This window comes from Plecotus auritus (assembly GCF_963455305.1).
Source record: "Plecotus auritus genome assembly, chromosome: X".
Lineage (NCBI taxonomy): Eukaryota > Metazoa > Chordata > Mammalia > Chiroptera > Vespertilionidae > Plecotus > Plecotus auritus.
This window is the reverse complement of record NC_137784.1, coordinates 129,144,201-129,159,035: the sequence shown is the minus strand read 5'-3', so window position 1 is coordinate 129,159,035 and position 14,835 is coordinate 129,144,201. Positions and strand designations below refer to the sequence as shown.

The 14,835-nt window shown below is 42.0% G+C and overlaps 1 protein-coding gene across 9 annotated transcripts in view; it reads left to right on the top strand.

Moving 5' to 3' along the window:
• The window catches only part of CD99L2 (CD99 molecule like 2), a 105,519-nt gene that overhangs the window by 60,420 nt on the left and 30,264 nt on the right, over positions 1 to 14,835 (top strand). For 4 of the 9 annotated variants that reach the window (XM_080653802.1, XM_080653801.1, XM_080653803.1 and 1 more), the window contains exons 3-4: positions 9,942 to 10,010; positions 11,619 to 11,693. The exons of 2 other annotated variants lie outside the window; for them this stretch is intronic. In XM_080653802.1, the coding sequence (XP_080509928.1) occupies positions 9,942 to 10,010; positions 11,619 to 11,693 (144 nt within the window). The remainder of the gene's footprint in view (positions 1 to 9,941; positions 10,011 to 11,618; positions 11,694 to 14,835) is intronic. 3 more of the 9 variants (XM_080653806.1, XM_080653808.1, XM_080653804.1) reach the window with 1 other exon arrangement.

Here is a 14,835-nt window from a genome sequence, read left to right as displayed (position 1 = left end):
TACTGGTATAACATGCCATCATGCAGCATGGCCTCTAAGCTCAGAATAAGGTACTTCCCTAGTTCAGAATAAGGTACTTTGAAGTGAATAAGGGATTTGTTTCTTTTTTTAGATTTTTAAAAAAATAATGGCTTTACTTAAGATGGTGTCTGCATGTAATCTCTCAAATGGTAAGCTTTGTTATCAGCTTGTCTTTACATTTAAAAACATGTGTGAATGCTTAGAAAGTAAAGCTGAGATTTCCCTTGACCCCTCCCCATCCTACTAAAACCCACTCCCATCTCAAGAAGGAACTGCTGATTAGTGTTCTATGTCGTTATGCACATCTATACACATAGTTTGTTTTTTTGTTTGTTTTACATAACATGTGTAGGGCTTTTTAATTTAGTTATATGCATATTATTTCATAACTTGTTTTTTTAGTTAATATGTATCAAAAGACCTGAGTGAATATATTTATTTGTATTAGTTTCCTAGGGCTGCCATAACAAAGTACCACAAACTGGGTGGCTTAAAACCACAGAAATTCATTCTCTCAGAGTTCTGGAGGCCAGACGTCCAAAATCAAGGTATTGGTAGGACCATGCTTCTTCCTAAGGCTCAAGGGGAGGTTCTTGCCTCTTCCAGATTCTGGCGGTGGTAGCAATCCTTGGTGTTCCTTGGTTTGCAGCTGTGGCATTCCAATCACTGCCTCCATCCTCACACAGCCTTCTCATTTGTGTGTGTCTTTTCCTCTTCTGTTTCTTATAAGCACACTTTTTGTTGGATTCAGAACTCACCTGGGTGATCCTGAGTGGTATCATTTCCAGAACTATAACTTAATTACATCTGCAAAGATCCTTACTACAAATAAGGTCCTATTCCTGGGTTCTCTGGATTAGGTCTTGGCTATATATTTTGGGGGCCACCATTCAACCTACTGCATTATTCATATTCCTGTATCTCAGACACAAACCTGTGCTTCATGGAACTAGCATTCCAGTGATGTGGCTATGGCCATGGCCATTTTGGTACTGGTGGACATGTGGTTTGTTTCTGTTCTGCACAATTACAAATAGGGCTTCAGTGAACATTTCTTGTCCATATCCTTTGTGCCCAAGTACAGTGGAATTGCAAGGCCGAAAGGTATATATATTTTATATTTTAACAGATTTTGCCAAATTATTTCCAAAATGAATTTACCATTATGTACTCCCATTGATACTGTTATGATAGTACCTTTTATCCCAGCCTCACACCACCACCAGATTTTACCAATCAAAAACATTTTACCAATATGATGGACAAAATATCTTATTGCTTATTATACATTTCCCTGATTATACTAAGATGGAGTATTATCTACACTAATAAAAGAGAAACATGCAAATTAACCATCACTCCACTACGCCCACAAGCCACACCCACCAGCCAATCAGGAGTGAGTATACAAATTAACCCAACCAAGATCGCGGCCGGCCACGGAGCTGAAGCAAGCAGGCGGCTTGGGTTGCCCCCGGGAGATGGAGGAAGCCAAGCTTCCTGCCCGCCCTGGCCAGCCCTGGCCTCCGTTCAAGGTTAGAAAGTTTCAATTATAGAAGATAAATAAATCCTAGATACTTGCTTCCAGCTGGCCCTGGCCTCTGCTCAAGGAGGCGCTGAAAAAAAGAAAAAGAAAAAAAGGAGGGGCTGGGACCTTGGGTCGCCGGGAAGGGGGGCGAGTGATCAGGCCAGGATGGGACAGCAGAGGCTGTTGGGGGTAAGCAGACCAGCAGGGGGGCCAGTTGGGGGTGAGCAGGCCTTCAGTGGGAGTCAGTTGGAGGTAATCAGGATAGTGGGGGGCAGTTTGGAGTGAGAAGACCAGCAGGGGGGCAGTTGGGGGTGAGCAGGCCAGTGGGGAGGGGAGGTGGGGGCGAGCAGGCTAGCAGGGGGGGCAGTTGGGGGTGATCAGGCTGGTGGGGGGGCAGTTGGGGGTGAGCAGGTCGGCAGGCAGAGTGGTTAGGAGCAATGAGGCAGGCAGGCAGGTAGGTGAGCGGCTGGAGCCAGCAGCCCCGGATTGTGAGAGGGATGTCCGACTGCCGGTTTAGGCCCAATCCCTGTAAACCGGCAGTAGGACATCCTTCGAGGGGTCCCAGATTGGAGAGGGTGCAGGCCGGGCTGAGGAACACACCCCTCCATGCATGAATTTCATGCATTGGGCCACTAGTCCTATATAATAAAAGGCTAATATGCAAATCTACTGAATGGCAGAATGACCGGTCGCTATGATGAGCACTGACCACCAGGGGGCAGATGCTCAATGAAGGAGCTACCCCTGGTGGTCAGTGTACTCCCACAGGGGGAGCACTGCTCAGCCAGAAGCCCTGAGCTGGCTTAGGCTGTCAGTCAGACATCCCCCAAGGGCTCACGGACTGGGAGAGGGCGCAGGCTGGGCTGAGGGATGCCCCCCCCCCCCCCAGTGCACAAATTTCATGCACCGGGCCTCTAGTTTTATATACTTATTGACCATTTGCATTTTTCTCTTTGGTGAATTATCTCTTCATATTCTTTCCTGATTTTTGAACTGGGTTATTGGTCTTTTTTTTTTTTTTTTTAACGGGTTTGTGGGATCCCTTTGTATATTGTGGATTGAGAAAGTCAGGAGCTCTGGGGTCAGATTTCCTGTGTCTGAATCCTGCCTCTGACACTAATTAACTATCAGCTTGAGCGAGTCACCTGACTTTTCTGCTCCTCAGTTTTCTCATGTGTTACATGAGGCTAATAATAAGCACTACCCCCTAGGATTATGGTAAGGATTAGATGAGCAGGCCCATGTGAAGAACTATGCACAGGACTTGATATAAGGTGAGTGTTCAATAAGTGTATATCATTATTGTTGTTCTTTGACTGATTTGATTGGAAGGATTGGGTCTCCAGTGTAAGAGTCAGGCATACATAAGAAATGCTCACCTGCTTACATTGATCAACAGACTAAATGAAATTTCCTGTCAAAATCCCAACTAGAGTTTTGCAGAAATAGACAAGCTGATCCTAATTTCAAAGGACCCAGAATAACTAAAAAAAATCTTGCAAAAGAAGAAAAAGTTGGAGGACTCACACTTCTCAATTTCAGAACTTACTACAAATCTGCAATAATCAGTAGTATGGTACTGGCATAAAGATAGGCATAGAGGTCAATGGAATAGAATTGAGAGTCTAGAAGTAAACCCTTGTATCTATGACCATTTTATTTATTTATTTATTTATTTATTTATTTATTTATTTATTTATTTATTTGTTGTTGTTGTTGTTGTTGTTAATCCTCACCCAAGGATATTTTTCCATTGATTTTTAGGGAGAGTGAAAGAGAGAGGGAAGGACAGAGAGAAACATCGATGTGAGAGAAACACATTGATTGGCTGTCTCCCGCATGAGCCCTGACCAGGGCCCGGGCTGGGGAGGAGCCTGCAACCAAGGCACGTGCCCCTGACCAGAATCAAACCCAGGACCCTTTGGTCTGCAGGCTGATGCTCTATCCACTGAGCCAAACCAGCCAGGGTGACCATTTGATTTTTAATTTTTTTCTGTTTCAGAGAGGAAGGGAGAGTGAGCTAGAAACATCAGTGATGAGAGAGAATCATTGATGGGCTGTCTCCTGCCTCCTGCTTCCCACAACCTGGGCATGTGCAAGGAGGTCACGGTCCACAGGCTGATGCTCTATCCACTGAGCCAAACTGGCTAGGGCTTTTTACTATTTTATTGTAGCACATATTATAAAGAATCACTTCTGGTAGGAATGCCATATTGCTGACAGTGTTTGCTGAACAGCAAATAATCCTTTCTAAGTTTTATTTTGAGAAAGGCTTCATAGAAATAGGTTTCTTTATTTTAGGAACTCACTGCTTTAGTGAAGTTAACTACTCTTTTAATTCCTTTATAAGTAACTAGAGTTTCCTCATCTCACTTATCCTATTTAAAGGCTAACAACAAGATCTGTCGTTAATATTATCATAAAAAGTGCACAGATCCAAGCTCATGTTCTATATCACCGCAGGCTCAGGCTCTGACAGAGCAACTGGTTCCACATGCATGTAAGGAATGCCCTTTCTTGAAATGGCACTTGAAGATCTTCAGAGAAACCAGACTTTTCCAGAAACTGTGCATAGTAGGGCAGAACTCTCCAAAGCTGTAGTAATCAAGACTTGTGTGATACTGGCATAAGGATAGACATGTGCAGCAATCAAACAGAAATGAGAGTTCAAAAATAAACTTTTACATCTACTATGAGTTGATTTTTTTTTGAAACTGGGAAAACAAGTATTTTTATGCCAGAGCCGTTCGAGTCATACAGATTTTAAGCTAATATTATATAATAATGGTTTTAGTAATGTAATTTCTTTTTCCTATTTATACATATCACCATAATATAGATATACATAAAGAGCCTCATTTAGACAGGTAAGCGGTACTTCTCATTTTACAGGTGCAAAGTCAAATGGAAATTATAGGCATAAAATCATCTCTAAACTGATGAGCTAGATTAAAGAAATATATATGATGACAGCAGGTTATTAAATGTAGTTCTCTTATTATAAAAATTTGTCCAGTCCAGCTGGTGTTGCTCAGTGGTTGAGCATCAACCCTTGAGCCAGGAGGTCATGACCCATGAACCAGGAGGTCACGGTTCAATTCCTGGTCAGGGCACATGCCCAGATTGTGGGCGCGATCCCCAGTGGGGGGGCGTGCAGGAGACAGCTGATCAATGATTCTCATCATTGAGATATTTCTATCTCTCTCCCCCTTCCTTCCTCTCTCTGAAATCAATAAAAACATTTTTTTAAAAAATCATCCACTGGTGTGATCTTCATATTGAGCTATACATTAGTGTGCACAAAGCCTTCTCAAAAAGTAAACATGATCATTTTAAGGGAAAGACTTTCCATGTTCTCAACTTCCATATATATTTTGCTAAAACTGAACTGTGGTAGAATGCACATGGAGTTGTGGTGATGGTCTCCTTTCCTACCCCTCCCTCTTTATAAAAAAACTATTTACTGAAGTAAAATTCACATAACAAAATTAGCTATTTTAAAGTGAACAATTCAATAGCATTTTAAGAAATTCACAGTGTTGTGCAACCACCTCTCCATCCAGTTCCAAATCATTTTTGTTACTAAAAGTAATATCCCTTACTCATTGAACAGCTTCTCCTCACTTGCCCCTCCCCCATCCCTAGACAGTCAGTCTACATTCTGTATCAATTGATTTATCTGTTCTGGATATTTCCAGTAGATAGTACCTTACAATATGTGGACCTTTTGTCTCTGGCTTCTTTCACATAGTATGTTTTGGAGGTATGTCTACCTTGTAGCATGTATCAGTGCTTCACTCCTTTTATGCCTGTTTATTATTTCATTATATGAATACACCGCAATTTGTTTATCTGTTCATTATTTGATGGTCATTTGGCTGTTTCTTTCTTTTGGCTATTGTGAATAGTACTGTTATGAACATGCATGCACATGTTCTTATTTGAATACCTGTTTTTAATTCTTTTGGGTATATATCTAGGAGTGGAATTGTAAAGTTGTATGGTCATTCTATGTTTAACTTTTTGAGGAACTGCCAAACTATAAGGTTGGTGGTCAGTCATTCCTGAATTTAGTAATTTAGGTCTTTCTTTTTGTCTTGGTCAGTCTGCTGACAGATTGTCAATTTTGTTGAAAGAATCAACTTTTTTGTTTTGTTTACTTTCTCTATTATTTTATATTCTCTATTTAATTCATTTATGCTATAATAATTTCTTTTTCTGCTTGATTTAGGTTTAGTTTCTTCTTTTTCTAGTTTGTTAATGTGAAAGAATTAGACTTGATTTGAGATCTTTTTTTTAATGTAGTTGTTTATAATTACAAATTTCCCTCTTAGCACTACTTTTACAGCAACACATAAGTTTTGGTATATTGTGTTTTCATTTTCATTCATCTCAAAGTGTTTTATAATTTCCATTGTGATTTTTCTTTGACCCATTGGCTATTAAGAGTGTGTTGTTTAATTTCCATATACTTGTGAATTTTCCAAATGATCTTCTGTTAATGATGACTGTTTTCATCCTATTGTGGTTGGGGAATACAATTTGTATTATTTCAGTCTTTTTAAATATGTTGAGATTTGTTTTGTAGCCTAGCATATTGTCTATCCTGGAGAATATTTCATGTATTCTTGAGTAGAATGTATTTTCTGTTATTGGGTGGTATGTTCTATAGATGTCTGGTGGTCTAGTGTTGCTCAAGTGACACATCTTTCCTTTCTGATTTTTTGTTTTATGATGGAAAGGGCGGTATTGAAATCTCCAACTATTACTGACAGGTTGTCTGTTTTCCCCCTCAATTTTGTCATTTTTGCCTCATGTATTTGGGGGCTTTGTTGTTAGATACATATATGCTTTTTGGTTGTTTTTTGTTGTTATTGTTAATCTTCACCTGAGGATATTTTTCCATTGATTTTTGGGGAGAGAGAGGGGAAAGACAGAAACATCGATGTGAGAGAAATACATTGGTTGGTTGTCTCCTGCACGAATCCCGACCAGGGCCCAGGACAGGGAAGAGCCTGCTGCCAAGGTACGTGCCCTTGACCAGAATGGAACTCGGGACCCTTTGGTCCACAGGCTGATGCTCTATCCACTGAGCAAAACTGGCTAAGGCCATATATGTTTTTTTAAATCTTTATTGTTCAGATTATTACAATTGTTCCTCTTCCCCCCCCCCCCATAGCTCCCCTCCACCCGGTTCCCATCCCACCCCATGCCCTTAACCCCCCAACTGTCCTCATCCATACATGTGTGATTTTTGTCCAGTCTCTTCCCACACCCCCCACACCCCTTTCCTCTCTAGGATTGTCAGTCCACTCAATTTCTATACCCCTGATTCTATTATATTCACCAGTTTATTCTGTTCATCAGATTTTTTATTCACTTGATTTTTAGATTCACTTGTTGATAGATATATATTTGTTGTTCATAATTTTTATCTTTACCTTTTTCTTCTTCCTCTTCTTAAAGAATACCTTTCAGCATTTCATATAATACTGGCTTGGTGGTGATGAACTCCTTTAGCTTTTTCTTATCTGAGAAGCTCTTTATCTGACCTTCAATTCTGAATGATAGCTTTGCTGGGTAGAGTAATCTTGGTTGTAGGTTCTTGGTATTCATTACTTTGAATATTTCTTGCCACTCCCGTCTGGCCTGCATAGTTTCTGTTGAGAAATCAGCTGACAATCGTATGGGTGCTCCCTTGTAGGTAACTAACTGTTTTTCTCTTGCTGCTTTTAATATTCTCTCTTTGTCTTTTGCTCTTGGCATTTTAATTATGATGTGTCTTGGTGTGGTCCTCTTTGGATTCCTTTTGTTTGGGGTTCTGTGCGCTTCCTGGACTTGTAAGTCTATTTTTTTCACCAGGTGGGGGAAGTTTTCTGTCATTATTTCTTCAAATAGGTTTTCAGTATCTTGCTCTCTCTCTTCTTCTGGCACCCCAATAATTCGGATATTGGTACGCTTGAAGTTGTCCCAGAGGCTCCTTACACTATCTTCATAGTCTTGGATTCTTTTTTCTTTTCCAGTTCGGTGTTTTTTGCTTCTTTGTATTTCAAATCTTTGACTTGATTCTTGCGATCCTCTAGTCTGCTGTTGGATCTCTATATATTATTTTTTATTTCAGTCAGTGTATGCTTAATTTCTAGTTGGTCCTTTTTTCATATCTTCAAGGGTCTCACTAAATTTTTCAGCCTTTTTTAGAAAATTCTTGAAAAACCTTATAACCGTGGTTTTGAACTCTATATCCAGTAGTTTGCTTTCCTCCATTTCTTTCATTTGTGACCTGTGTCTTTTGTCTCCGCAGTTTGCCTGCTTCCCTGAGTTGATAGAGTGGCTTTGTGTGCTAGGTGTCCTATAGGGCCCAGTGGCCCAGCCTCCCTAGTTACCTGAGGTGGACACTCTTGGTGCACCCCTTTGTGGACTGTGTGCACAGTCTTGTTGTAGTTAAGCCTTGATTGTTGTTGGTATCACTGGGAGGAATTGACCTCCAGGCCAATTGGTTGAGGATCAGCTGCGTCTATGATGGGAGAACTTCTGTGCTGGAGACACCCTTACGGGGCAAGACTTGCTTCAGTGGGGCTTTGGTGCTCACTGAGTCTGCCCTCTGAGTGTGTCCTTATGGATCTGAGGAGTTGTAATCTGGATGGTCCTACTCTGACCCCTGGGTACACTGGCTCTTGGATCTCCAAGGAGGTGCTAATTTAGCCTCTGCCTGAGGCCACTCAGCAGGAGCTACTGAGAGATCTTCAGATTCCTCTTCTTTGTTTGGGTTTTGGAGGTGCCCAGATGAGGCCCAACTGTGAAACAATGCAAGCTGCTGTGGGGCCTTGGGCCTTCAGTTGGATGTTCTGGGTCTCTCTGACTCAGCTGCAGTTTGTTAGGTAAGTTTAGATTTCAAAGGACTAGGCCATTCATATGCAAAAGCCTCTGCACACAGCTTGGGTGGGGCGGGGTCTCAGGATGGTGCAAACAGCAATGGCTACCCGTCAGCCCTGCCCTAAGAGGCCCCCGGGTCTCAGTGTCCCTTGGTAATCGCTGCAAGCACCTCTGAGAGAAAGCCGCCCTCGAGTTCCACCCACTGCCAGACAGTCCAGTTTCTCCCCGTATGAGTCTGGGTCCCCAGAGTCTTGCTCGGAACTGGAGTTCAGAGCAGTCGGGAGCTTGTGTCTCCCTCCCTATTGAAAAAGCCAGCCACGTACTCAGTTGCCAGCTCTCTCCGCGCGTGCACCTCCGTACCTCTGGACTTTACTTCTGCAGCTCCTCTGAGTCTCAGTGTGCTTTTCTCTTTCCTTCTAGTTGTAGAATTTCCACTCAGCCAGCCTTCCTGTGGTTCTGGATGATGTCCCTTTTGTCTTTTAGTTGTAGTTTTGAAGTGGTTGTGCGTGGCAGCAAGTTCAGGTGTTTACCTATGCTGCCATCTTGGTTTCTCTCGGTCGGGCCATATATGTTTTAAATTGTATTTCTTCCTGCTGGCTTCATTCTTTCATCATTATAAAATGTCACTCATTGACTCCTGTAATAATATTTGTCTTAAAGTCTGTTTTATCTGATATCATTACTCCAGCTCTCTTATGATTGCTATTTGCATTCTATAGCTGTATCTATCCTTTTACTTTAAATTAATTTCTATTTTGTGTTTTTTTTTTTCCTGAGTAGTCAATAATTATTGTGTGGTTGCTGTATATAAACCTAAACCTGTTTCATCTCTGCTTTCCCATTACTCAAATTTCCTTTCTCCCTACTACTTCCAATAGTTGTAACAGTTACAGCATAGTCTTGATGTTTAAGAAAAGAAACTATTGGAAAACTTGTACATGGCATGCCTTGTAATTAATGTGAAAGAATTCCACAATTTTAAAGGAATATGGTTAAGCCCATAGACCCAATATTGGCAGTAGTTGCCACACTGATATAAAATATTTCCTTGTTGTTACAACCACTTTAAGTTTATAAGACACTCCCATACTCTATGGGGAACATAACTTCCATCCATCCATGGGCAGTAGTGTCTGTGGTTATGCTGCCAGATTGATAATGGTGTAAACCAAGGCTTGAAGCTCGAAAGGGTCATGCTCCAACTCTGGAATTCACTGGACCATGTGGCCACCTCTAGCAGATCTGGGAGGAAGCCCCAACTCCATTAGTCACAAGTTGCATGTGGGACAACATCCACCTCACCACCCATCCTCTGAAGAAATGTGAGCAGAACTTGTCTTATTTAAACCTCCTACATCTCCTTGTCATCCTTCTCTAAGTGATTCTCAGAGGCCTACGAGGAGCCTCAAGGACCAAGACCAGGGTATGCTACTCATGATGTGACTTCCCTGAGCCATGAAGTGTCTGCTATATTTTGTTACTAAACGTGCTCCTCTTGCTGTCCCCCTCCCTCTTTTAGAGAGATGGGACCATGTCACTACCACAACCAAGAGGCCTGGAACGACCAGAGCTCCATCAAAGCCTGCAGGTAACATGTTACTCTAATGAGGGCAATGAGGAAAGGCCCCATGGAGCTCTCTCTGGGGTTGTATAGTCTGCAGGTGAACTACCCATAGTTTTAAGCCCTGTATATGCAATGCCAACCAAGACCTTTATCTGAACATTGGATTTAACTTAATAGAGGATATAGCTGGCCAAATCACTGTGACTTTGTTTTTTTATGAAAAGTTTTGCTTGGGAAAATTTCAAGAGCAAAACCCATTTGGATTTTCTTCCCCTTTCAAGTATTTCACATTCTAAAATCAGGGCAGATGTAATTGTATAGGTTTATGACCACCCCCCCCCTCCGCTCCGCCCCACGTCAAATGCTTTCTTAGGCAGTTGGAACATTTTGGATTACATTTATTTTACAGTGTCATTTTCAGTAAAGGATTTTGGAACTTGACTCTTCTTTGTGACTTTTTCCTGAAGTTGTTTTAACCTTTGTCCAGATGGGCCATCTTACTATTTGGACATTTTCACTGATATAAAGACAAACTTAGCATTGGGGTGGGAGGTGCAATCATTGCTTCCATCTGGCAACTTGTTACTTGTATTTAGGAGCATGCTACCATGTTCCTTGAAGTAGGGTTACCTTTCTTCTAAAGAGACAGTCTTGAATCAAGAGAGATTTACTGCTGCTTTATGATTTGCCCTTGTGTCTTCATATTTGCACCCTCAAAAGGGTGGTGTGTGTGTGTGTGTGTGTGTGTGTGTGTGTGTGTGTGTGAGTGTGTATGTGTGTATGACTATGAAGTCTCCCTCTTGATTGTCCAGTTTATGCCCTCTATGCAGCTGGTTTTGAATATTGGGTTAATATCTGTAATCAGTGAGTATGCTGTGGTCTGACTGCTGGCTTAAGGAAAGCATATATAGAAATATAAAAAGTAGAAAGTCCTCCTATATAGTAAAAGCCTAATATGCTAAGTGTCCGGTCGTCTGGTCAACTGGTCGGCCATTCAACCAATCAAGGCGTAATATACTAATGATATGCTAAGGCCCCTCAACCGCTCGCTATGACATGCACTGACCACCAGGGGTCAGCCAGTCAACTGGTCAGCCAGTCGCTATGATATGCACTGACCATGAGAGGTCAGACAATCTGACTGGTAGGTTAATTTGATGCTGGGATTTGGCCAATCAGGACTGAGCAAGATGGACTGGACATGCCCTGCAGCCCTCCCACGGTCCCTCCCTGGCTGGCCAACCTCCTGCATCTCTCCCTGGCCCCGATCGTGTACTGGTGGGGTTCCTTGGTCTGGCCTGTGCCCTCTCGCAATCTGGGACCTCTCAGGGGATGTTGGAGAGCCGGTTTTGGCCCAATTCCACAGGCCAGGCCGTGGGACCCCACTGGTGCATGAGTTCGTGCACTGGGCCTCTAATGGTAATATAATGCAAAGGCAGAAAGCAGTAACTTGCTCCATCCTGCTGGTGTTTTCATTATTGATATCTGTAGAAGGAGTTAGAACCCAATTTAAGTTTTTTTGTCTTAATCCATTGCTTAACTGAGCTCATGGGTGTAATTTTGTCTTTTTGGAATCTTGCACCCAGTTGTTAATCGGTTGGCTGTTTCTTTATGTTTTGGTGCCCATTGAAGGTGATGATTTCGACCTGGCTGATGCTTTGGGTGATCGAGATGATGGCCGCAGGAAGCCGAGTGCGGGAGGAGGAGGTAAATTGTAGCTGATTGAAAGCACTGGCCAGCACTGTAGCTTACTGGTCGAGTTGTAGCTCATTCACTACTATAGCCCACAGAGCCACTCCTGGCCTGGCAGAGCTGGGGGCACTTCAAGGCACAGGAGAACCCTAAAACAGTGTTCTCAAACTTTTTGGACCCCCCCAAATTATTGAGGATCTCAAGGGTTTTTGGTTATGTGGGTCACATCTATAATACTAAAGCATAATATGCTAATTAGACCAACATCCTTCCAGACGACCTTCCAGACAAAGCTGGGGCTGTGAGGGAAACCCAGGTCCCAGGTGCCAGAGGGAAGCCGATGCTGGCAGCCGGGGGAAGGAAGGCCTACTCTTGCATGAATTTCGTGCATCGGGCCTCTAGTCTGTCAATATCTATCATCTTCACCCTAGCCCAAGCATGTAGGAGGTAGCCAATTGATGTTGATGTTTCTCTCTCATCGATGTTTACATCTCTCCCTCTCCCTTTGTATCACTCTAAAATCAATAAAAACAGCCCTGTCCAGTTTGGCTCAGTGGATAGAATGTTGGCCTTCAGACTAAAGGGTCACAGGTTTGATTCTGGTCAAGGGCACGTACCTCGGTTGCAGGCTCCGTCCCCGGCATGGTGCATGCAGGAGACAACCAGTCGATGTGTCTCTCTCACATCTATGCTTCTCTCTCTGTGTCTCTCCCCCCTCGCTTCCACTCTAAAAATCAATGGAAAAAACATCCTTAGGTGAGAATTAAACAAAAACAAAAAAAAGTGAAGTCAAATTAATAAAAGCATATTTTTTTAAAAACACACATTTAGTATCTTACAGTTTTAGAGGTCAGAAATATGATCTCGGTTCCACTGGGATAAAATGAAGGTACTGACAGGTCTGCATTCCTTTTGGGGGTTGTAGGGGAAAATCTGTTTCCTTGTCTTTTCCTGATTTTAGATGCCACCTACATTTCTTGGTTTGTGGCTGCTTCCTCCATCTTTAAAGCCAGCAGTATAGCACCTTTAAATTTCTCTCTCACTCCCATCCCTGCTTCCATCATCACATCTCCTTCTCTGACTCTTTTGCCTCCATCTCTTTCCCTTATACGTGCTTTTATAATTACATTGGGTCTACTTAGAGAATCCCGGATAATCTCCCCATCTCAAGGTCCTTAGCTTAATCACATCAGCAAAGTTCCTTTTCCCATGTAAGGTAATATAGTTATACATTCAGGATTGTTGGCAGAATTCATTTCTGTGCAGTTATATAACTTGTATCTACTTCTTCAAAGTCAGCAAGAGAATCGGAGTCTGTTTCCTCTAATGTCAGCCCAGGGAAGGCCTAAACTCTCTTTTCATTGGCTCACCTGATTAAATCATACACGATATTCTCCATTTTGAGTAATTTAGTCATACTGATTGGGCATCTTAATTCAGCCTGCAAAATCCCTTCACCTCTGCCATATGTCATAACCTGATTATGGGAGTGAAATGGTCACTCTCATACTCAAAGGGCTGGGATTATATGGGGTATGTATACCAGCAGGGCAGGAGTCTTGGCAACTATGTTAGAGTTCTACCTACCATATTTATCTAGGACATTAAGTGAAACTGGCATTCTCTTTCAACTGCTATTGTATAGTGAAGAATCTAATGACTCCTTGTGCTGTTTGGTGTTACTGCTTTGGTTCATTCTAGGGCCAGGTTTACTCGCCATTGCTTTTACATCATAGTGCAAATATCAACCCTGTAAAAAGGGCAAAGAATATCCGAGGCTGATTATGAAAATAGTTATGACCTCATGGACCCCAGAGGTCCATGGAACAAACTTTTAAGAACTTTCTGAGAAGATGACTACATATTTATGTAGCATCCATATGTTTTCCTTCAAATCACTGAGCTCTTCAATATTAATGTGCAATGAGCATATATTTGTGGAGTTGGGGCAGGAAGGTCATTTTTATGTCTTCTGTGTATTAAGTTACACTTTTATAATTTCACTTTTGTGATAATCATATAAATTAGTTAAAGCTTTTAGGAGAGCAATTTGACAGAGTCTTTGAATGAGCAGTTCTACTTCAAAGCATTTTCCCTCTAGGTGCACTTAAGTATGTGTGCAGAGATACAGTTGGAATAGCTTTTGCAGCTTTCTTGTGTTTTGTATCAATCTAAAATTACTCTCACCAGGCCGGTGTTACTTAGTGGTTGAGCATCAACCTAGGAACCAAGAGGTCACCAGTTTGATTCCTGGTCAGGGCACATGTCTGGGTTGCTGGCTCAATCTCCAGTAGGGCGCCTGCAGGAGGCAACTGATCTCATCAATGTTTCTATCTCTCTATCCCTCTCCCTTCCTCTCTCTCTAAAAATCAATTAAAATATTTTAAAAAATTAAATACTCTCAAATCTCAGGGTTAAATTCATAAATTCTAAACCATTCATACTCTGCAGCCATTACAAAAAAATATGGTAGATCTCTAGAACTGACATGAAAAAAGCAAGTCACAGAACATGATATATGTAGTATGACTCAAGTTCTTATCAAATATAAGTGTATGTGAACATGCAGACATGCACACGGGCATGCATGCAGGTCTGAAAAGATTCATGGTAGCCACTTCTGGAGAGAGATTTGTGACTGACCTTTATATTTTCTCTCTTGCCATTCTATCCCATTGGATTATTTTTTTATATTGAGCATATATTCCCTTTTTAATAAATTTCAACTTTAAAAAAATTAAAGCCATCTTTATTAATGAGGAAGAACTCTAGATGACATAACCCGGGAACACCTTAATGAATATGTCCTCCCGTCATTGTTCAGATGAGAGAAACTTGTCCAACATCCTGCTGCAAGCTAACAATGCAGCTGGACTGGAGCCCAGAGATTCTGGCTTTACCTTGAGGACTTTTTCCTCTGCTGCATGCTGCCATTGGAAGTGCTTGCACAGGCAGGGTAATGATGACCCCAAAGGTGAGTTTAAGGTCAATTGATGCACCCTGGCTGAAGAAGCCCTGGCAAAGGCCTCTACTCAGCCACAGGTCAACCTGCCCCCAGAAAGTTGTTGCAGCACCTCAAAGCCAAAAAAAAATATCAGCTTTGACTTGTAGTCTGTTACTGGTCTGCTTTGCAGTTTTCCTAGCCCTGGAAGATTAG